General features: G+C 44.3%; 1 protein-coding gene across 4 annotated transcripts in view; it reads right to left on the bottom strand.

Moving 5' to 3' along the window:
* Nucleotides 1–22,803, bottom strand: part of CNTN4 (contactin 4) — a 236,488-nt gene that overhangs the window by 65,912 nt on the left and 147,773 nt on the right. For 3 of the 4 annotated variants that reach the window (XM_031061618.1, XM_014309312.2, XM_031061619.1), the window contains 3 exons: nucleotides 7,762–7,965; nucleotides 3,722–3,824; nucleotides 2,218–2,402 (listed from right to left, as the gene is read on the bottom strand). In XM_031061618.1, coding sequence (XP_030917478.1) covers nucleotides 2,218–2,402; nucleotides 3,722–3,824; nucleotides 7,762–7,965 — 492 coding nt within the window. The remainder of the gene's footprint in view (nucleotides 1–2,217; nucleotides 2,403–3,721; nucleotides 3,825–7,761; nucleotides 7,966–22,803) is intronic. The other variant, XM_031061620.1, reaches the window with a different exon arrangement.

The raw sequence follows: 22,803 nt of genomic DNA, 5'->3' as shown, positions 1-22,803 counted from the left end.
CCAGCCCCAGTGTCCAGCCTGGCCTTGGGCACTGCCAGGGATCCAGGGGCAGCCCCAGCTGCTCTGGGCACCTGTGCCAGGGCCTGCCCACCCTGATGATAAAAAATTTCTTCCTCAAATCCATTCAAACCTGCACCTTTCTGCACCTCCAGAGCGTTTCCCTCTCTAGGCACCAGCCCTGACCTTTCAAAAGCAGCTTGAAAGCTCTGCCACCATTGCAGTTGTATTTCAATAATGAAATAACATTTCTCAGCTTTAAAAAAAACCCCAATTATTAAGGAAAATTATGTTCTTTTCCCCAACTATTTGTATAAAAGTTTACAATAAGTTACTTTCCCCTAAAAAAATGTGCTACAATACAAAACTCCAGAGTACAGAGTACAGAATGCAAGTAGTTTTTTTTTTTTTTTTTTAAAGAGATTTATTTTCAGTACTGGCAGCAAAACACAAGTTACCCTAAAAAACCCAACTAGTTCCCTGGAAAATCACCATCCTCAAGACAACAAGGATGATATTTTAGTGAATTCTCTCTAAAACCTGCAGCAGGGGAGGAGCCTGTCTGTCACCTCTCCTGGGGAATTCCTCCTCTCCCAGGTAGGAGATGGATGGAAAGAGTTCCCAGCATGACAGACTGACAGCAGGACACGCCTCTTCCCCAAAATCCTCGAGATTCTCTGCAGAAATGCCACGATGGGGGTGAAAAGCAGCAGGAGCCACAGTGGCAGCTTTTGTGTAGGATCCAGAGCAGTAAATTCATTACAATAACGAGATTATAACTCGATATGTGCTATGGTGGGAGTGTTCCAAAGGCTCCATTTACTGCTTTCCAAGGAAGGCAGCTTTGGCTGTGGGTACAGCAAAACTCTACAACTGATGAGTCTTTTAATTTACTCCCCACATGGGGAAAATCAGGAGAAAAACACAGCACAGAAAAAGGAATCTTTAAATCATCTAATTAAAAAAATTAAAACCTGTTCAAATCAACCCCAGATTCTTTCCTTAACATGAAAGATTTCACTTTTTTCTTGCTCTTTCACTCCTTTTTAATGTTTTCTCATGTTATATTTCCTTCAGTGTTAAAAGGAGAAATGTTCATTTGAAATGGAAGCCTCCAAAGTTGTGATTTTAAATGAAATGTCTTTCAGAAATATTTCCAATTTGAAAACTTCCCTACTTTTTAAAAAAACTTACACTACCCATGAAATTCAATTCAGTTTTGCCAGAAGGGTTGGTTCCCAAACTCTTTTTCTATGGCAAAATTATTATAAATCAAAAACCATTCTCCTCATCTCTGGAGTTCAACCCAATCTTCCCTGCTGAGCTCAGGAACATTTGGGGGAGAAAACTCTGATTTTTTTGTCCGTATTTCCTCTGAAGGACAACATGGGATGGAACCAGGGGAGCAACAAAACCAGGATATTTTGGATGCTGTGGAGGTCTCTGCACATCTGTGGGGGTGTGGAACCTGCATCTTCTCCTCTCCAAAACATCTCCAACAGAACCTTGGTACCAAACCCAGCCCCTTGTGCCCCTAAATCCCCTCCCTGCAGCTCTCACTCGCCTCTACACAGGTAAAGCCACACTTTGCTTGCTTTGTGGGCTGTTCCCAGCAGAAATCTGGGGATGAGCACCAGGATCAGAGGGATGAATGCATTTTCTATTTAACAGAGTAGGCCTAGGAGGCTGAAATTTGGCATTTCCCAGTGCCTGGCTTTGGGATTGCAGCGAGGGAGGAGCAGGTGCAGAAAGCCTTTGAGGGCAGAGGGCTGTGCCTTGGCACTGTTAAATCCCAACTCCCCCTGTTCTTCCATCACTGATCCTCTTGAAAGCTGTTCTTAATTGGCTATCAGCAATTAACACTTATCCACAAAAGCTGAGGCAACCCATACATCACAAATCCCAGGCTGTAAGACGAGGATGCTCCCCCAGATTTCCTGCCTTGCCCTCCCAGCCACGAGAAGGAAAAGCAGACTTTTCCAAGCACTTCCAGCACCTTTCCATGCCAATGTCCTCCTGGGGGTGTATTTTTTGTTCCAGCTGCTCTGATTCTCAATTAATATGCACCATTCAGCCAGGTTTTATTTCAAATGACACCCTTCTCGAGACGTGGCATTCGAAAAGAAAGTAATTTCAAAAAATATCCCTGCAAAATGACATCCTCGGAAAAGATTGCGCCGACTGTGGTAAGGCAGCCCCGAAAGCAGGCAGCCTGCTTACCATAAAACGTCAGCTGTCCTCGTGCCACGTTCTTGCCCCTGACATTCTCAGCCACGCACTCGTAGAGCCCAGCATCCTCCTGCTGGAAGTTGGGGATCTCCAGGAGCCCGCTGGAGCGGTGCCTGCGCGCCTTCCGCGGCAGCTGCTTCCCATCCGCCCTCCTCCAGCTGATGGTGGGCACTGGGCTGAGGGAGGCAAAGAAAGCAAGATAACACTGCCAGAGGAAGCCATGCTCGCAGTGAGGCGTTGGGGGTTTTTTTGCAGGTTGAGGAGTTTTTGTAAGGCAATGGCCGCACTCAGCCGAGGCACAATAACAACGGACAGTGGACACGTTCACAACAATGGATAATGGACATATTCAGAAATGGGGCTGGTATATCCTTGAGAAAGATACAAGGAGAAGAGTCATCAAGACTCAGCAAGTTTGTGGGAAAGTTTGAGAAAGTGAGAAAAAAGAGAAGCAATGGGTGGGCTGGACGACCACAGCAAGATCCAATCAGCACTCTATTTTAGACACACGAACAGCCAGGATTAACCAATCGTGTATCAGCTAGAAACATGGACAGTAGAGATTCATTATAAATATAGCCCTATATTATAAATTGTCCCTTTTTGGGATAATAAAGTTGGCTTCACTTGATCATATTGATCATGGTGTGATGTCCCATTCCTGATCCAAAATGGCATCAGAGAAGATAAAAAGGTAAAACCAAAAGGGTATTAGAGAATATATGAAGAAAAAAAAGGTAAAAACCAAAACAGCATCAGAGAATAAAGAGAAGATAAAAAGGTAGTGAGGGGCCTGGCACAGGGTCCAGAGGGGTTTTGTTATGGGTGGGTTATGTGGAACATAAGTGTAAACGTGAATTGATAATTGATTTTATGCTAATCTGATACATATATTCTTCCCCGAACCATTAAAGGGGAGGTGGGGCTACACAGTGCAATAGTTTAAATAATTATGGCTGTCACTCACAGTTATTCAATCTGTTGTGTATGAACAGATTTTATAAACAGGTTCTTTTATGGGTGGGTTATGTGGAACATAAATGTAAATGTGTTTATCACAGTGTATAAGCAGGAGACATTTTATTATTAAAATGCAGTTGAATCTGGGGTAAAAACACATCCATTTTAAGGTGGGGAGGCCCTGGACGGGGTTGCCCAGAGAAGCTGTGACTGCTCTAAAAGTGTCCAAAAGACAGGGCTTGGAGCAGCCTTGGATGGTGGAAGGTGTCCCTGCCCATGGCACTGGATGGGATTCAAGGTCCCTTGCAACCCAAACCATCCATTTTGTGATGATTTTCCTGCCAGTCCCAACATTTTGGAAGTGCTGCCAGTGTTTACTCCAGGAACAAGAGTCCCCAAGCCCTGTGGCTGCTCTGAAAACTGGCCACAAGTAACTCCTGCTGAGAGAAGTGGGTCGTTAGGAACTGCTGCAAACCCCACAAACGCGAGAAGCTGCAGGAATAATAATTAATAATAATAATGGATCCAAACTTACTTGCCCAAGGCAAAGCACTCCAGTTTCACCGTGGTTCCCTTCGCAGATGGAACAGTTTCTGGGAACTGCACTTCTATTTTGGGCTCATACTCTCCCATCACCCCTGGGAACATAAAGGAGATGCTAAGGCTTGGTTGAATTTCAGCCGTAAATTCACAAGTGCTCCCGTGCTAGCACAGAGCTGTTCTATACATCATTACTTGCCCAATTAATCCATTCATTTTAAACATGGCTTGTTCCTAACAGCCGTGGAGTGTGGGCTCTTTTCCCATTTACTGCCAGAGGAGAAGCTGAATCAACTCGCCACACCATCTGCCAAAGATTAAAGTCTCTTCATGGCTCTGTTACTTTTTGCTTTTGAATATGCAGGATTTTTGCAGGTAACTTGTGAAATAAGGGGAGCAATAATCAGGGAGGTCCAGCATCTTCTAGAAATGGAACGTGGTACAAGCAGCCATTTGGATAAAAGTTTTAAAATCTCTGGAGTTAACAGAGATATTTCTATTAACTTCCAGGACTTCAATGCACAGAGATCTTCTACTCCTCGGGTAATTTCTTTATTTTTTACTGCCCCAGTAAATCACGGAGCGTGGCAGCCTCTTTATGAAATTGTGTTTAAAAATTTGTGCACATAAAAAGGCCATTATACCCCTGACAAATGGCTCCATTTCCAGCCACTGCACTGTCTTAAACCCAGCACATATAATTCCACCAATAGTGATTATCAGCTAATTGATGATTGCAGTTCCAATCTCAACAGTGCAGCACTTCCTGGACGGTGGCCAAGGCAGGAGAGGAGCTGGGTCAGCCCTGGAGAATCCCAAAAATACAGAAATGAGCCTGCATGACACTGAGGTGCATCAGAGCTGCTGAGGTTGGCCTGTAATTGCTGACTGCTCTTGCTTTTCACACTGGATGCAAGAAAGTCCTGTTTTTTTCTTTAGTTTTCCAGTGATGAAGCTGGAAATGCTGAGTGTGAGGCTGACACCACTCCACCTCTGCTTGCTGACCTGTTCTGATTCAAGAGCAGGTTATTTCAACTTCCAACACAGTAATTGCAAATAAATGTTCAACAAAGCAGCTGCTGCACCGCCTCAGTTGTCAAAATTAAATGCACTTATTAAAAATATGGATACTCTCCTCATATTCATGTCCTGCCCAGCACGTGAAACAGGAAATCTGGGATTCCTGGTGACATTCCAGCATTTACAAACCATACAAACAAGAATTATGTGGCATGTCACTTATTAGCCCTCTGCATGTTAACACTGCACCCTCCAAAAGCTCAAAATCCTGTTTTCCCAATTGGGACCTGCCAAATCTTTGCAATCTTGCCTAAATTTCTCCAAAATCTGTGCTGAATATTTGCTGGACAAGCTTCAATCAAGCCAAGAATTGCCCCGTGGTCTCCAAAGCAGCAACTGATAGAACTTGTGGAGATATTTTTCCCCTTCTCTTCACTGACTTTATTCTCATTTCTTTGCCTTGGGCTGGGCCTGGAGAGCTGAAATTCCAGGGGGATAAACCCCTCAGTGGGGTGGGAATGTTTCCCTGGGGCTGTGGGACACCAACTACAGCCACCACCCCCCTGAGCCCTGCAGCTCTGGCCTCTCCCAGCCTCACCGTGAACTCCAACCACTGAAAAATCAGGATTTGCACCTGGAAAAATCAGGATTTGCACCTGGCAAAACCACAAGGCTCCTGCTGCAATGACACCCTGCCTATCTCCATAAATTTATACAGGGTGTGAAGTGAGTCCTGCTGTCTGCTCTTTATAGCAGCAACATCAGAGCAGTTGAGACATCTCCATCCTGAATCCCAGACCATTTCCATGCAGAAAATCCTCATTTTTCCTGCTGTTCCTGGGTGATTGAACATCTGACTTAGCTGTGCAGGTGGCAGGGATGGAGGAGGAAATAAAGCACCAAAGCAGAGCCTGGGATTGTGGCTTGGAGAGCACTCCCAGTGTCAGGGCACATCAGATGCTCCATGTGCTGGCATTTCAGAGGCTTTTGTGTCTTTCTTCCAATTTCAAAGGTTAAAAACATTTTTTTTTTGGGCTGAAAGTCCCAGGAATTCAGGAGGAGGCTAATTTGTCTGAGGATTTGATATGCATTTCCTGACAACACCTGTGAAATGTTGCAGTTTAATTGGCCCATCCAGCTGCTGCTGATGGCAGTTTTATTCCAGGACTATTTTGGTCCTTTCCCACTGTTACTGTTTGAATCCTGGTATGGCAAATCCCACATTTTGAAGAGAAATAGGGAAGCAGCAGCTCTCAACACCTGGATGGTCCCAGCAACAATTCCTTCCCCATCAGCTTAAAGCCATTTCCCTTGTTCTACCACTGCACACCCTTGTACCAAGTCCCTCTCCACATCTTCCAGTAGGGTTTGCAAAAACAAATCCCTGTTATTGGAATAATAAAAAAGATTATATCAGCACTGCAATTGTCAGCATGAGGCACATTTAAACATCGCTCTTTGCCAGCCATGCTACAGCTCACTGTGGACTGTGGAGGGACAGATTTGCTGTGCTGTGTTTATGGGAACACTGAATCCCCTGAAAAGGAGGGCAGATATGGAGCAGAGCTGGAGAAGCAGCACCTCCACCCCTCCCAGTCCAGCTGGGACAATTCCTCATCACCAGCAGCATTTCCCACTCCATCCACAGGGATGGTGGATCTCAACCTGATGGGCAGGAGGCTGCAGTATTTTCCAAGCAAGGAATTTTTGTCAAATCCCACAAGGTGACAGTGGATCTTCTTCCAGGAGAAGTTGCTAACATTGCATTTCTATTCCTGGAACAAATGTCCCAACTTTTAGCCTTTAAACAGAGACATTTTAATTAATTTTAATTGGAAATTAACATGCAAATGTATTTTTCTTATCTGCTCCAAAATGATGATGATACAGATCAATTGTCTGTATAAATTTAGAAATCCTCTTTTGCTTTCTTCTCCCCTTTTTTGTATTATTCCACAGACCACTAATAATAGCACTAATTCTGCTGGGAACCACAGGCTGAGCTAACAGTTACCGAAACAACAAAGTGCCTTTGTTCACTTTGGGGCTGCAGAAAATGAGAAAAACTGCTATGTCCAGACTCTAAAATCTATTTTGTTTCCTGTCTTTGGCCAACTCCCACTGGGTTTTTCTTTTGTAATTACTGCCTGACTCTGAGAATCACTCCAGCAGTGAGGAGCGCAACTTCAGCTGTCCATGAATTTGAGCCCCAGCTCCAGCACACTGAAAAACCATGAGAGGGGGGAAAACCCTTCACTCCATGTCCTGTATGCCAAGCAAATTGTGTTCTATTTGCCATCTGGATGGCAGTTGTCTTCTGTTCAGTGGCAGTTTTCCTTATCTCTCCCACACCCACTCCTCCCTCAGGGGAGACACCGGCTGATAACAGCCACTGAATGTCCCTGCATGGCTGATAAGAACTGCAGCATCCCATTGGGAGATGTGAGCCCAGGGGGAGGAGCCAAGCATTCCTAGCCGGATATAATCTGGAGATTCTGGAACACCAGAGCAGCTTCTCCTCCAGATTTCCCAGAGGAACAGCAGCTGCCTCTTCCACTGGATCTTCAGAGGAAGATTCCACCCTTCTCCAGGATCCCTGCTCCAGCAGAACCACCCCTGACACTGCAGGAGGGCTGAGCCACAATTCCAATGGGACTGCTGCCAGCACCCTGACCCACAGGGTGTCAGGTTGGGTTCTGATTCTGTCTGTGTTGTTTTGTATTACTGCCTTGTTAATTTTATATTTTTATTTTCTTCCCTAGTAAAGAACTGTTATTCCTGCTCCCATATTATTTTTTGCCCAAGAGCCCCTTAATTTAAAATTTATAGCAATTCAGAGGGAGGGGGTTTACATTTTCCATTTCAGGGGAGGCTCCTGCCTTCCTTAGCAAACACCTGGCTTTCCAAAACCAAGACGCTCCAACAGAAACATTTCAGCCAGTTTTTACTTTCTGGGCAACACCCAGCCACGAAAACCCAACAAAGCCCCCCCGGGGCAGCTGGGGAGGGTCCTACCGTCGTTCCTGAGCACGAGGGGCGTGGGTGGCCCCAGGACCTTGCTGTTGGTCACAGTGTTGGTCACCACGCAGGTGTAGTTGCCCACGTCCGAGGTCTCCACCTTGGCGATGTAGAGGTTCCCGGTCTCCTGTGACACGAAGCGCCGGTTGTCCTGGTGCACAAAGGTGGGGTACTCGTTGAAGATCCAGGCGTAGGTCAGCTCTGCAAGCACAAGGGACACGCTGTGAGCAGGGAAAAATGAGATAGCACAGCCCAAGGAATGAGCCCCACAGATGCTGATGGCCTGGTGGTTTTTACCTTTTTATCTTCTCTATGTTCCCTGAGGCCATCTTGGTTTTTACCTTTTCTTCTTCTCCATATTCTCTGATGCTGTTTTGGTTTACCTTCTTTTACTGTTTTACCTTTTTTTCTTTTATCTATTCTCTGATATATATGTTTGGCTTTTGGTTTGGTTTTTTTATATGCTCTGTTTTGGATTTTACCTTTTTTTACTTCATATATTCTCTAATACCCTTTTGGTTTTACCTTTTTATCTTCTCTATATTCCCTGATGCCATTTTGGTTTTTACCTTTTTATCTTCTCCATATCCTCTGATGCTGTTTTTGGTTTTTACCTTTTTTCTTTTATATGTTCTCTGATATATATGTTTGGGTTTTGGTTTGGTTTTTTTATATGCTCTGTTTTGGTTTTTACCTTTATATCTTCTCTTTATTCTCTGATGCTGTTTTGGTTTTTACCTTTTTCCCTTCACATATTCTCATATATTCTCTATTTTACCTTTTTATGTTCTCTATATTCTCTAATGCTGTTTTGGTTTTTGCCTTTTTATCTCCTCTTTATTCTCTGATGCCATTTTGGTTTTTACCTTTTTTCTTTCACATATTCTCTGTATTCTCTACACATTTATTGGTAGCTTTTTATCATGGCTTAGCTTCAACGCTTTCCTAGGCAGAAAGACAAAACAAATCCCAGGATCCCTGTGCTGTCCTGGCTCTCCTTAGACACCAAGGCTGAAAATGGCTTTTTGAGACAAATTTTTGTGAACAGGGCCTGGATCTCATCTGAGGGGGGAGAATTTAGAAGGTACCAGAACTGGGGGGATTAATTCACTGGGCAGGTTCCTAATTGGGCGTTCTTGTCAGATATGCTAATTTGCAGAATCTATAAAAATTGTACAAGAAATCATGAGCATCCTCAGCATTTTCCACCTGCAGAATTTGTGCACTTAAGGATCAAGGTGCCTCTTTTATCACCCTAACTGTGTCTGGCTCATATTTTTAGGACCAGAGAAAAAGGCATCATTCCAAATGCAAATTTCCAGCTGTGAAATCCCACACACGGATCTGATATTCCTGCTACTCCTTCCACTTCATCCAGAATAAAATGCATTTCACAGGAATCTCACCTTTTTGTTGTGAACACTCCAGCCTGCCCATGGCTTTGCTTTCATCCTCCCTAATTAATTTTTTTCTCCCTTAAAGCCAGTTGTGAGGAGGATCTGCCGAGTTGTGTTATCACCCACTGGATGCTTTATTCCTCAGGAATTTCTGAATCAGCAGAAAACTGAACACTAAATTAAGCAGCTGTAATCTTCTCTGTGACTAATTAGACAGGGCTATGTGTTTTATAAGGCGCCTTTGGAAGTTATTTGAGCCATAAAGAAGAAGTGAGAGACGTTGCAGAGGCTGTGAGTGAGGTTAATGCAGTCTAACCCTGTTATATCTGCCTGAGCCAAATGCCCAAACATGCTCAAAGAGCCTGAAGTGGATACAAGACTGCTGCAGTTTTCTAAGGGAACACTAATTATACTAAAAACCACATTCTTGTTTTAATACTCTAATGAGTCGTGGCTGTAACTGACCTCAACTACCATTAGGTACTTTGGAAAATACATTCTGCCCTCACGTCCCACTGCTCCCCGCCAGAAGAGGCTGGATGCAGCCTTTTGGCCTTTATTTATTTATTTGCAACAACAGGACTCGAAAATGCCTGCTCAGACTGTTAGAAAGGTATGATAATTCTGTTTATGAGGGAATATCTAATCATCATATTTACACATGTGCATCTCATTAGCAGGAACCTCATGCTGATGTCAAGAGGATACTCAGAGCAAACAAGGTACCACTTCCCAGGCAGCTTATTATTTTCTGCAAGTAGTTAAGTTTGTTGGTTGGTTTTTTTTTTTAAATTTACTCTTGGTGAACAATTATCTTGCTCCTCCAGAAGCAGCCAGCACCAGGCAAATAAACATCCCTGCCCTGGGATGCACAGAGGTGCTGAAATTGGAGTGACTCTTCACACCAAGGCTTCCACCAGAGCCCCCTGAGCTCTGCAATTCACAGAAAGTGGAAATGGTGACCTGACCACAGGAAAACAGCGGGGAGGGAATCTCTGGATCAATCCCTGTCCCTCCCATCCTGCCCCAGGAGGTCTCACAGGTATAATTACATCCCAGAAAGGGCTCCTGCTTTCCTCTGCGAGCCAGTATCACTTTAATTGCTAAAAACCTTCTAATTTCCAGGTTAAATATTTTCATTGTAGTCTATGGTTCTGTGCTTGTGGGCTAATGATGCCTTTGGCTGAAGGAGTTCTCCTCTCCTTGCTGGTGAGAGCCACTGAGAGCCCTTGTGCTGGCATTTTCAAGACTTTCCAGCCCTATAATAATCGCAGGAGCTTTTCCCAGGCTCTGCCTCAGTTAAAAAGTCTGGGATAATTCTGTCTCTGGAGCTGAGGGCCAGACTGGGAGCCCTGGGCAAGCAGGGCACAGGAGGCTGGGCAAGGGGAGCAGGTCTGGTCAAAGACAGAACAAATGATGAGCTGGGATCCCTCCAGAATGCTGGAAGGAACTGAATGAGACCCATTTCTAGAGGGCAAAACATTGAAATCCACCCAAAGCCACCTTCAAACTCTGTTAATTTGGCTGCATAAAACCGAGGAACACAGTAAAGGTCTGAAGGTGCAGCTCTGCCTTCCTACCAATGCCAGAGAGATCCAGCCGCCCAAACGAGACAGAACTGGACATTAGGAGCAGTCCATTATTGCTCTATAAAATTTAAAGATCTCTAAAATAGATTTCTGTACAATATTTAAGGGTTGGAAGCCCTGGATAAGCAGGGCAGAGGAGGCTGGGCAAGAGGAGGAGATCTGATCGAAGACAGGAACAAATGATGAGCTGGGATCCCTCCAGAACGCTGGAAGGAACTGAAGGAGACCAATTTCTAGAGGGCAAAACATTGAAATCCACCCAAAGCCACCTTCAGACTCTGTTAATTTGGAGCACAGTAAAGATCTGCAGCTCTGCCTTCCTACCAATGCCAGAGAGATCCAGCTGCCCAGATGACACAGAACTGGACATTAGGAGCAGTCCATTATTGCTCTGTAACATTTAAAACTGGCTAATTCCTTCTCTCTCCCTCTCTCAAACCCCATGGGACTGATGGAACATGGAGCCCAGGGAGCAGCACAGACTGGAGCATCTCTAAGTGCTCCTGCTTGTGCAGCAACGTGTAAATAAACACTCCCTCCCAGTGCCTTTGATTTCCTGAGAGATCCTGGTGCAATATTTATGGCTCCTCCAAGCTGACGGGCTCCTTGTGATAAGGTCTGCCTCTCTAATTGCTCTGGAAGTGACAGGCAGCTCACATCCCACAGGCAATTTGTACCTCCTGAGCAAACAGACACTTCAAACACAGCCTGGGGTGGCTCCTGCTGATGGGAAGGTTTCCCAAAGCCACCAACACGGAGCCTTGGAGCACAAGGAACCAGCAGCAACAGGCAATCCGTGGTTCTCTAATCCCACATGAGCCTCTGATTCCTTGAGGAATTCATTACAAACTTCTCCTGTCTAATTTGGGGCCCTTTTCCTGTGATTTTTGCCTATTTTCCCACGTTTTCATTTCCCCTTTCGAGCAGACCTGTCATTAATCTCCATAATCTCCAGTTTACAAATTGGGTGTAATTTTCCCAGTGTTGGGATTTGTAACCTTCAACTCTCTCCTGTCTAGAGTGTCAGGATACATTACAGTCATAAGAAAAAGTTTTGACTACTGGGACCTGCCATTTGCCTTTCGTAACCCTCTCACAAACCTCTCAAATCTTTCCCCACACTTCAGATTTTATTTTCATGCAAAGTATTTTCACACCTGTAATGCTTCTCTCTCTACTTTTGGGTTACGTTCTCTACTTTCCTCCCCCAGATTCTTTTTGCTGCAGGTGCCTGTTTCTGAGTTCTTTCAACCTTGTTTCACTCAAATTTAGTTTTGGAGTTTTGGTCCAGCTTCAGCTGTCTATTTACACTTGGGCAGTTTATAGCTATAGTGTATTTCTGGTTTCAGTAAAGATCTAAAGATCTCTCAAACATAGAATATTACCCAATTTCTGACCTGTATTTGCTGTTTTTAAAGGAGAGGAGGAATTCCACGAGCTGCAATCCCAGAGCAGCTGCCTGGTCATCCCCTGCACACACCCAGGACATGTAATCTTATTTTTCTTCATTTCCATTATCTAGTCTATAGTGAAAGCTGCAGAAATTCTGAGTAGTTATTAACTTAGGCCTGTGCTTTGCCAAAATCACATTTCTCTGCTTGCCCCTCCTGGGACGTGCACATATTTTGCCTCTGCCTTTAAGGAGAAGAAACTCTTCTTGATTTTTTATTTTTTTTTTAAAGTCTCTTCCATAAAGTCAGGGCTGCCACTTAAAAAGGTCTCTGTGGCTATTATGGGCAAAGCTATTAAAATATCAAGATTATGGCAGCCATAAAGCTGAGGAGAAGGATGAAATTTTGGGATCAGCATTAGCCAAAAAATGGGGGTCATTTATTATTTTTAATAAGAACAGTGTGGGTACAAGACACTATTATTTTTATAGGCTTTGCTGAAAGTTACAGAGATTAATCCAATTTTCAGTGATTGCTATAATTCCTCCCTTATCACCCACTCTGTCACTCACAACCTGGACAGGTGGGAGCTGATTTTCAGCGGAAAACAGAAAGTTTTCTGTAAATCATGATGCACAAAAATGATGTTTCATTGCACATGGCAAAAGAAAAACATGCAATTAAGGCAATTATGAAATCCTCCCTTTAAACTGCCCCAAACAACCCAAACTATGACTGAAACATTAATTAATTTTGAGACATTTTGAAAGGAGAGGTGAGGCTCATCCCCTGCCATAACAATTTAAATCCAGAGGGAGTGAACACAGCTTGGAGTGTTTGGTTGGCACTTCCCTTGATCATGCATTTCTGTAAAATCATGGCTGGCTTTTAAATTTTTTCAAAATTCAAATTTTTTTTCCCCAAAATGCACTTCTATAAAATGTCTGTTTTAATTTTTTTTTCCAAAATTCGATTTTTTTTGCAGAATTCACTTCTGTAAATTTATGTCTGTTTTAAATATTTTTTGTCAAAATTCAATTATTTTTTACAGAATGTACTTCTTTAAAATTATGCCTGTTTTAAAGGTTTTTTTTTTCCAAAATTCAATTATTTTTTTGCAGAATTCACTTCTGTAAAATTATGTCTGTTTTAAAATGTTTTTCAAAATTCATTTATTTTTTGCAGGATGGGAAGTGCTGAAGTTTTCCTGTCTGTTTTGCTCCCTGCCATTCCCAGACAGAGGCAACAGCAGCAGAGCAGTTTTTCCTGGAGAGAAGCTGTTCCCTCGACCATTGCAGTGCAGGTGATGGTCAGGAGGATTTTGCACTTTGCTTTTAGGTGATTTAGCACTGACAAATTCCTTGGCTCTGGCTTTGTTCCTGTGCCAAACATTCCCACCTGCTCTTTTTTTTTTTAATATATCCAAATGCTATAATATCATTTTGTTGTACAGCCCCCAGCCATACCCACTGTTGTGGTATAAACTTCATAGAAAACTGATTTTTGGTGGGTAATTTGCTGGATTTTTTTTTTTTTTTTCTCTGATTGCTCCCATTCCTTGGTGTTCAAACTGCTCATAAGCGAAGGTTACAGCAAATTTGGGCAAAGCTGAAGCTGAACTGATTATCTGATGAGTGTCCTGTGAACCTGAGCTGTATTCTCAATTTGCTTATTAAAATCTGCCAACTGCTTGTAGGGGATACTCACAATTCAAATTCCATAATTGCAAATTCCATAATTGCAAATTCCATAATTGCAAAGTTCACTGCGATTTGATTGAGCAATCAACACCCATAGCCCCATCACAAAATCACAATTTTGAATCACAAAACGTGAGCAGGAGAGAAGGCTCCAGTGCCTCCAGCCCCTGGCAGAGCACCCTGGGGAAAGGGAAAAAGGGAATTACCCAGGAAAAACAAACCCCTGGCACAATTCTCTGCAATTCCTGCAGTTTAGACCATTTTTCTCTTCCACAGTTTTATTTTAATGTTAAAGCCACATGAATTATGCACTGCCTCTTTTTTTAAATTTTTTTTTTTTGGTGGGGTTACAGACAGTTCCATTGCCCTACCTGCACCACTGGATCAATTTTTTATCTTCCAGCCTTAAATAATTGCAGAACAATTTAAGGAAATCAGCCTGGACAAAAAGATCACCTGGTAATTCTCCCTTTGAGTCTGAGCTCTGCTGCCCAGCTACACCACACCCCAGCTCTGGGCCTCCAATGCAGGTTTTAATAAAAAGAATGATAAATAATGAACAAGATTAATCTAAAGTTAATAAAACACGTTTGGATGAACCCTCAGCTATGCCAAATCTGAGGACACAGTTACTCAGCAGCCAGGCAACGAGAAACGTGCTGTCAGAAGTTTATAAGAACAAGAAAAATGCACAAAATTACCCAATTTTTCTCATTCTCACAGCAGTTTTCAGTGCTGTGTTTGCCTCCCAGCCCCTTGACTGGCCAGCTCTGGGTAATTAAAAGGGCAAGAGGTGTTCATTATCTGAAGCCTAATCAATATCCCTGTATCTGGTGCATCTCCAGCCTGTGGATGTCAAAGGCAGTGAAATATTTGGGTGCACACAGCTGGCCTGGCTTATCTCTCCCAGGCAGCTGGGGATGGCTGTGAGCACCAAGCATGATTGCACTGAGCCAACCTGAACCCAAAGGGAGGGAAATCAACACAAATCTTTATCTGTGCTGAATAGAAAACATCACAAGATGAGGTCCAGCACTGCGGAATCTGCTCCAGTGAAATACCAAAATTATTCCAACAGCATCTGGGGGCACAGCCACCCTCCCATCGAGACAGCCTGGCTGCTCTGGGGAGAAACATGATGGGTTTTGTCTGAAAAGCTTTTCAAGCTTGTCTTACAGGCATTTCCAGCCTGTCTTGCCTGGAAGGGAAAGCACCCACCAAGCCAAGCTGTGTTGTCACCCTGGTACCTCCTGGGAATGGGAACCAGGACTGGATTTGATGCCATTCCCAGGCCCTTCTCATTTAAACTGAAGTTTCTGGAGTCAGGCTCACCCTAGCAGGGATCAGCTGGGTGATCCTCTCTAAGTTCATTTCAGTGAGGAAATTCTGGTAATAAAAAAGGAATAATGGCTTGATAAGGCCCAGAGAGTGGCATCAACATCCTTGCAAAGGAACGCTCATCTTCACCTGGCAGGCAGAGAGAAATCACCCCTGTGCCACATGGAAACAGGAGAGATCAGCCAGAGAAAAGGATGAAAAGGAGCCTGGGCTGAAGCTGCTAATTCCTTATAAACAACCACCAAAAGAGAATAAAACCTCAGGAAGCTGGGCATGTGCACAAGTGGTGCCTGCTCTGAATTGAACTTCTGCTCTGGGTTTGTGCTGTGAGAGATTCAGTCACTGCTGATATTCTGCAAGCTTGTGTTGCATAAACTGCTCCCCACACCACCTGAAGGAATGACTCACAGATTTAATCCATCCGTTGGTTTTCTGGTTAAAGTCACAGAGAGTTAGCCTAAAAATCCTTTTTTTGTGTGTGCACTAGCTTCAGAAAAGCTAAAGGTCCCTGGGCTTGTTTTAAAACATATTTCAATGTGACCTAGCTAATCCTTTAATACCAGCTTTCACTACCTTTGATCTGTAGTTGTAAGAGATTAGATCAAACCCCTAAAAAAAAAAAAAAAAAGTCGGTTGCAGAGGAATTTTCTTCCTGCAATGAATTAAAATGATGGTCCACTGCAAGGCTGAAATGTCTGCCCAAACAGCCTGAGGGGGGCATGGCCTGTAGGGCACAGGAAAAACCCATTCTCTTCACTCATTTGATAGATAATCAGTGGTTAGTGTCATAATAAAGTGATATCTTTGGTATCTACCAGCTGAAAACATCATCATGGTTGCACATTTGCTATATTTAAACACACTGTGGTTGCATTTTTAGGTGCAACCACGTGCATGAGGTAACAGAAAATGTGCATGAGGTAACAGAAAATGCCCAAACCAATACCCCCACTGATTTTTCAGCAATAAAACATCAGCCCCATAGGAATGGGGGCTCCCACAGCCAGCACTGTTGACTTGAACAAAGCAAAATGTGCACCCAGGGGTGTGGAACCCCACATGTGACACATCAGTGCTGTGTTTGTGCCACGGGGCACATTCTGCAGCCCTGGCTGCCTCCGAGGGCTGTGCAGAGCTGGATGTGGAGGCAAAGGGTTGGCAGAGCTTGGGAGCAGCACTCTGATCTCTGATTTAGTTCATAAAGACATCACAAGATGTTACAGCTCCTGACAAATGCTATTGACTGGGTTCTGTCAGACACATTTCACTCATCTTTAGCCAAACCCTGCCAGCCCTACCCCCTCTCAATCCCATTTCAATCTTCATTTAGTGCTGACTGCAACCAAACAGGGAATAAACCACACCACTGGCTTGCAGATGATTTCTTTTTAAAGATGTCACGAGCTGTCACTGACAAATAAAAAATCCATTAACGCCGTGTTCCTCATTATTTCCCTGATTCCAAGGTCTTTGGTGGAGAGCTGAGCCTCTCCCCTTCCAGTCACACACCCCAGTCCTCCTCCTGTGTCCTTGCCACCCACCTGGGGCACAAAAAAGGGAATTCTGGGGGGGGCGACTCTGCAGGTGACAAGTGACATGTGACAGCCGAAAATCTGCCTCTGTTCTTGCCCCAGCCCCTATTTTTTTGCACCTTAAAATTCATCCCAGCTGAAATGAGGCAGATCCACCTCAGGTGCTTAAATGAGTGTAAACCTGTGATGAGCTTGGCATTTGTGCTGTAAGGAATATTTGTAATTTCATAAATCTCTCAATTAAGAGAGCTCAGTGTGTTCCCTGTGCTGTCAGAAATATCAAGCCAAAGCACTCCCAAATTAGAGGAGAATTTATCCTTATCCTTCATCCTCAAATATGTTGATAAACTTGTGCACAAACTGAATCAGCAGTTTTACAGAAAGGATTATGTCAGATTAATTTTAATCTAATCCATTTCTATCTCCTGAGAAGCTTTTTACTTCTTGCTTTTAATAATTTAAACGGTGACTGTGGCAGAGCATAAAAAATAAATGATGGGAGATGCACTTTAAATGGAAGTTACCATTCTCAATCACTTTTTATTTAAATGAGAGTTTCATATGCCTGATTTTAAGTTTAATGAACCCCATTTTTGCTGAAATGTAATGATCTCCATCACATGGAGCCAGACACAGATGAATTACAGAATCCCAGGGTGTGACCCACCTACTCCCTGTGATGGAAGGAGACACCTGGATGGAAGTTTGGGCTGAATTTTGAGGGATTTTTTGGCAGAAATGCTGCCAGGCTGCTCACATGCAGCTTTCAGGAGCAGGAGACAAACTGCAGGAATTGATTGGGAGCTTTGGGAAGTTGTTTTCTGGATCTTGGCCTGAGATCAGTCACTCAGAGGCTTTCTGAGCTCAGCTGTTCATGCTCTGGAAAACATGTTTAGGGTGCTGACACTTGGGACATGGGAATTTTCCTGCTTTGGGGGACATGGGAGTGGCAGTCACTATTAAAGGGAAAACTGGTGACCTTCAGGTATTTTTCTGCATCCTTTGCCCTCCTCATGGTCTCCTCCATCTCCCACACATCTCCAGCACTCATCTTGCACTCCCCTCCTGGAAATTCCTGGGAATTCTTGCTGGAATTTCAGTGTTCCCACTCCAGGAAAGTCAGCTGTGAGCTGTGGAGCCCCAGCTCATGGGAACTGCACCCTGCTGGGGCATTTTCCTGTTTGTTTGGGAACTGAGCCTCCCCCCGTCCCTCCCTGCATCCTCCAAGCAGAATTATCCATGGAAAACAAGGTTTAACACCTGCCCCAAAACCAAGGCAGGTTTGCAGCCCCTCCTGATGCTCCAACACCACCCCAACACCAGAGTCAAATCCATCAAATCCATCACTGACCATCCTAATGGGAAAATATTTCCCTTTTTCTTTGCTTTTCCCAGCCCCAAGGGAGAGTTTACCTGCTCAGATGTTCCCTCCAGCCTTGGGAGTGATCCATGACAGGCTGCTCAGTAGCCCTGCAGCCTCCTGACAAATAGCTGAACCAACTTCCAACCAGCTTAGCAGATTTTTTGCTCGGTTTCCTGGAGAAATGGAACTTTTACAGCCACGGTGCCCACCCATGTGTGCGAGGCTCCTCTCTAAATTAGCTTCTCACTAATTGGAACCAAATCTGACCAAGCAGCAAAGGCTTCCAAAGACATTAAGACAGCAGAGAAGGAGGAGAAACTATCAATCCTTTAATAAGGAGTAACAGGGGTAGCTCAGCCCTTTGACATCCTGCCTGGCAAGGGGGAACTGGCAATACAGGTTCTGTAAAATTCACATTTCTCAAAAGCCCTGGGCATCCCACACTGAAAGAAACAGGAAAATAAAGGCTGAATGTTAAGCTTGCTGTAGTGGAGTGAGGACATTAAATGCTCCAGGATCCTGCCATGCTCCATTTGCTGATCATGGTATAAAAATGCCTGATAATTGCCTTTTTCCTCCTGTATTATTCTGATTTTTTGCTGCCCTTCCTCCTTGCACTGCATGGTGGGGGCTGTACAAACATGAGACATGATTTGTGGGATGGATTATTTACAGGACAACCCCCCCAAAACCATTCATCCCACTAGAGGCCATCAGCCACCCCGACAGCCCAAAGATCCTTACTGTTCCCAGCCCATCAAGTGTCCATCATGCCTTTAAAAAAACAACAATAATAAAAGGAGAGAAAAAGCAAGAGGACAATGAGCAGCCACTAATGATTCCTGTGCTCAGGAGTGGTTTTAGCAGCGCTGGAATCTGTAAAATGCTTTCTGCAAACACCTTTGGTGTCCACACCTCACTCCTGCCCGTGCAGCATGAAAGGCTGGGATTGAGATGGGATCGGAATTCCATCTCCTCTGTCAAATGCTAAAATTTAGTTAGTTCTACTTGATTAAGCTGTGCAACAGAACTAAAAGTTTTCCTGGATACCGTCAGGGAAAGAAAGGCAGGAGAGAATGAGAAAACCTGAATGCATCCAATCTGTGAAAAGGTGTGGGAATCATTCTCTGTCAACAGCTCGGCTCACAGACACAGATGTGTTCCCATCCATGGCTGGGTTTCCATCAGGAGTGATGGCATCACATAGGAAAGGATTATGGGAACAACTGAGCTTTAATGAATCTCCTCCTCTTCAGGAAAATGGAATTTTCCAAGTGCATTGAGAACATGGGCAATGCCGAGACAGAGATCTGATCTTCCTTGAAATCCTGCCTTTGTTCACTCAAGGGGACACAGCTCCCCAGGAAGGTCAGAAAGGAGCAGAAGGACAAAGTGTGTGAGGAGCTGAGGCTCCAAGAGAGGAATTGTCGGGGGATTCAGTTCCAGGGGCAGCAGGAACTTTTGAGGATGTGTCTGCAGGAGAAGACACATCCTACAGAACACTAGTGGGCTCCCAGCTGAGCACTTTGTTATCTAAAAAAGCCATCAGCTGGTTGATTCTTGCCCAGATTACTGATTGAGAACAGATGTGCTCCAGCTGTGGTGAGGGGGGGAATGAGCAGAGCCCAGAGCAGGACACACCACCAGGGACTGCAGCGAGAACACAGAATTCAAATAATCCAGTAATTGAGAGATCATTTCCAGCAGCCCTCTGTGTGCGCTCAGCATTTCTCACAGCGCTTGGAGAGCTCCATCTCCACAGGCTTTTCCCACGAGGGCTGCAAGGCAAATGTCATGAGAACATGGTTATAGATCTTGCTAAAGATGAACCACGAGAAACTCGCAGGAAGGGGGGGAGAGGAATCCTAAAGACGAGTTCATTTATCTTCCCAGAGAAGGGAGGGGAAGGGTTTCCAGACCTGTTTGGATTGCATCAGGAAGCGTGTGCTACCAGCCTGTCAAGTAGAAAATCCTTTCCAAGACTGTATTTTTTTAGCCTCTGGACTCACAACAAAATGCCAGGGATGCTAGAAGGAATTTGAAAACTGTAGTTGTTAAAATGTTAACTAACCCTGCCCTGACTATCAAAAAAATCTAATGAAAGTGGCAGCTAAATGACTCAGCTCTCACAGAGTTAAATGAAAAGAAATATTTGGCACAAAAGAATATTTTATCTTAAAATTTGGAGATAAAGTTAAAAGGACAGTGACCCCCAAATACTTCCCAGGCATATCCCCCTTGGAACACAACTTAGATTCAGGGCCCTGAGAAACACAAGTGAGTGTTTGCTTTGGCTTTTGGAGCTCTTTGATTGTTTGTTTCAATTAAGTTTATCTCAACAAGAAATGGATCTTGCCAAATTTGATTAACAACACCGAAAAACGCAAACAAGGAAAGGTGTTCCCCCCTGCAGAGCTAAAGAGCTTAGCTTGAACACTACTGCACACTTTGAAAAGGTTTATGGCTTCTAAATGCCTTAAAAATGCAACAGAAAGAAACAGAAAAGAAGAAACGAAGCCATTTTTGGTGATATTTTCCCTGTTTTGGCTCAAAATGCTCCAGATAGTAAAGGCAGGGGATTCTTCCCCTCTGCTCTGCTCTTGTGACAGCTCAAGGGCAGGGTTAGGTGGGATATTGGGATGGAATTGTCCCCTGGGAGGGAGGAATTGTTTCCTGGGAGCACCTGGGACAGTGGGAGGTGTCCCTGCCATGGCATTGGATGGGCCATTCCCACCCAAACCATTCTGTGAGTCAGTGGGTGATCTCAAAAGCAGGAGAGCTTTGCCTTCTGGTATCCAAATTCTAGAAGTCATTCTGAGACAGGCCGAGGTACCTAAATGAGACTCAACAAAGAAGTCACAGGAACTCTGTGATGCCCCTCCAGTGTCCAAACCCATTTCTGTGACTCCATCACTGGGACCGCCCAGTTCATGCTGTGGCCACGATGAGCCCCCTGGTGTTCTGCACAAAACCAAAGCCAAATTTGAGCTCCACACAGACTTTTAGGATTTTTGACTGTTTCCTCTTGTCCACTCAAACACCACCAGCAGCTCATCGTGCTGTTACCCAGGCCCCAGTGCCACATTCCCAGAGCAATATTTACTTTCCAATGATTTCTTCTGTGGAGTTTCAGGGCAGAATGGTTGACACAAGACCACTGTTGGGCTTTTGATTAAACAAGCTGCAGAAACAACTAGGGAACACCCTTCACACGCAGGGTAATTATATCAGAAAAATCCTAACAACGAAGGCAGGCTTCTGCCAGTCCATTAGGAACAAATGGAGAAGGCAAAAAAGAGGAGAGGAAAAGAAGTGGAACTTCTAGCAGACAAAGGGGTCATCAGTACAGCAGGACTGGCCTCGGGGTGGGTGGGAATCCACTGCTGCAAGCGCGGAAAGCGCGGCAGAAGCAAATGTTTGATTTGCATTCATTCCGCTCTCCAGCCCAGCCACTTCCCGAGCTGCAGATGAACATTTATTTGCCAAACCTCCAGCACTCAGCATGCGCTTCATCAGAGGAGGCCATCACATCATTATGCTGCTTAACAGAATGTACCAGCACAAGGCAGTGACCTGACAAACAGCGGCTCCCCGCCGCACAGAGCGCGAGCTCCGTCTCCATCTGGGCTCTGGGGGGGAGCTCACATCCATGGGCTCGAATTTCCAGCTCATTTCCAACCAAAAATTGGGACAGTGCACGGCAATGCCCAGATTGTTCTGTGCGAGCTGTACACACACAGCCCATTTGTTGGTGCTGAAAGGACTTGTTCATCATTTGGACTCATTTTCGGGATGAATTTCCTGTAACGTTGGAACAGTAGGAAGCTCTTTATTGGGCATCATTAACAAGAAAAAATAGAAAGAAAGCCTCAACAACTAATGTATGTAGGCCAACATAACTTCACTTTTAGCTGACAGCTCCTCAGAAATGGATATTTCCAACTGGCAAAGTATTAGACCCACAGATGAAAGGTTAATGGTCTGGATGCTGATCAGTGTCTTTAATAAAGTCACAATTTTTAAGCCCAAGACAACCAGTGACACAATGGTTGACAGAAAATAATTCCCTTCCCACTTACTGTTTTTCTTTTCCCAAATCTTAGCACCTGGCCAGGATGGGTTTTTTTTCAGGCTTCTGCTAATCCAGTGAATACACTCATCAGCAAAGCAATGGCAATTCTCAGATTGAACAGTTCTGATTTTTTTTTTTCAGATTTCATTTTCAATGCACATATGAAACTAAGGTTAAAAAAAATGAAAGTGTATTTTTTCCCACAATTAGTCCTATGTTTCAGCAGTGGTCAGTAATGCCATCAGGCACTTTTTGCAAGGATGATGAACCTGGGTTCGCTGCCCTAATCAGATTCTAAAATAAGTAATTGCATTTTCTCCTCTTATTACCACACCTGCTTCCAATGAGCTGGATTATTTTTCACTTTGGAGCTGAGGAGGTTTTTCCTGTTGCACCACAGCATCAAACACTGGCAGCGTTACCATCAGCCTAACAGCACATGGTCCAGGGGGCAATTTCCATCCAGCTGATGAGGCCAGACAGACCTCAAAGCAGGATTGCAAATTTCTTTAAAAGGGCCACAGATCTGTGGGAGATGTTGTGCTGTTTTGACAGAGTGAGCACTGCCTGATGAAGAGCCAGCTGCAGTGGCTGGTGTGGTCCTGGTGGGGAGGGACACACATGGATCTTGTCAGGCACACCAAGAATTCCAGCAGG

Source organism: Geospiza fortis, unplaced genomic scaffold, assembly GCF_000277835.1.
Source record: "Geospiza fortis unplaced genomic scaffold, GeoFor_1.0 scaffold128, whole genome shotgun sequence".
Taxonomy (NCBI): Eukaryota; Metazoa; Chordata; class Aves; order Passeriformes; family Thraupidae; genus Geospiza; species Geospiza fortis.
The sequence above is the reverse complement of the archived record's forward strand: the minus strand, read 5'-3'. Positions and strand labels throughout refer to the sequence as shown.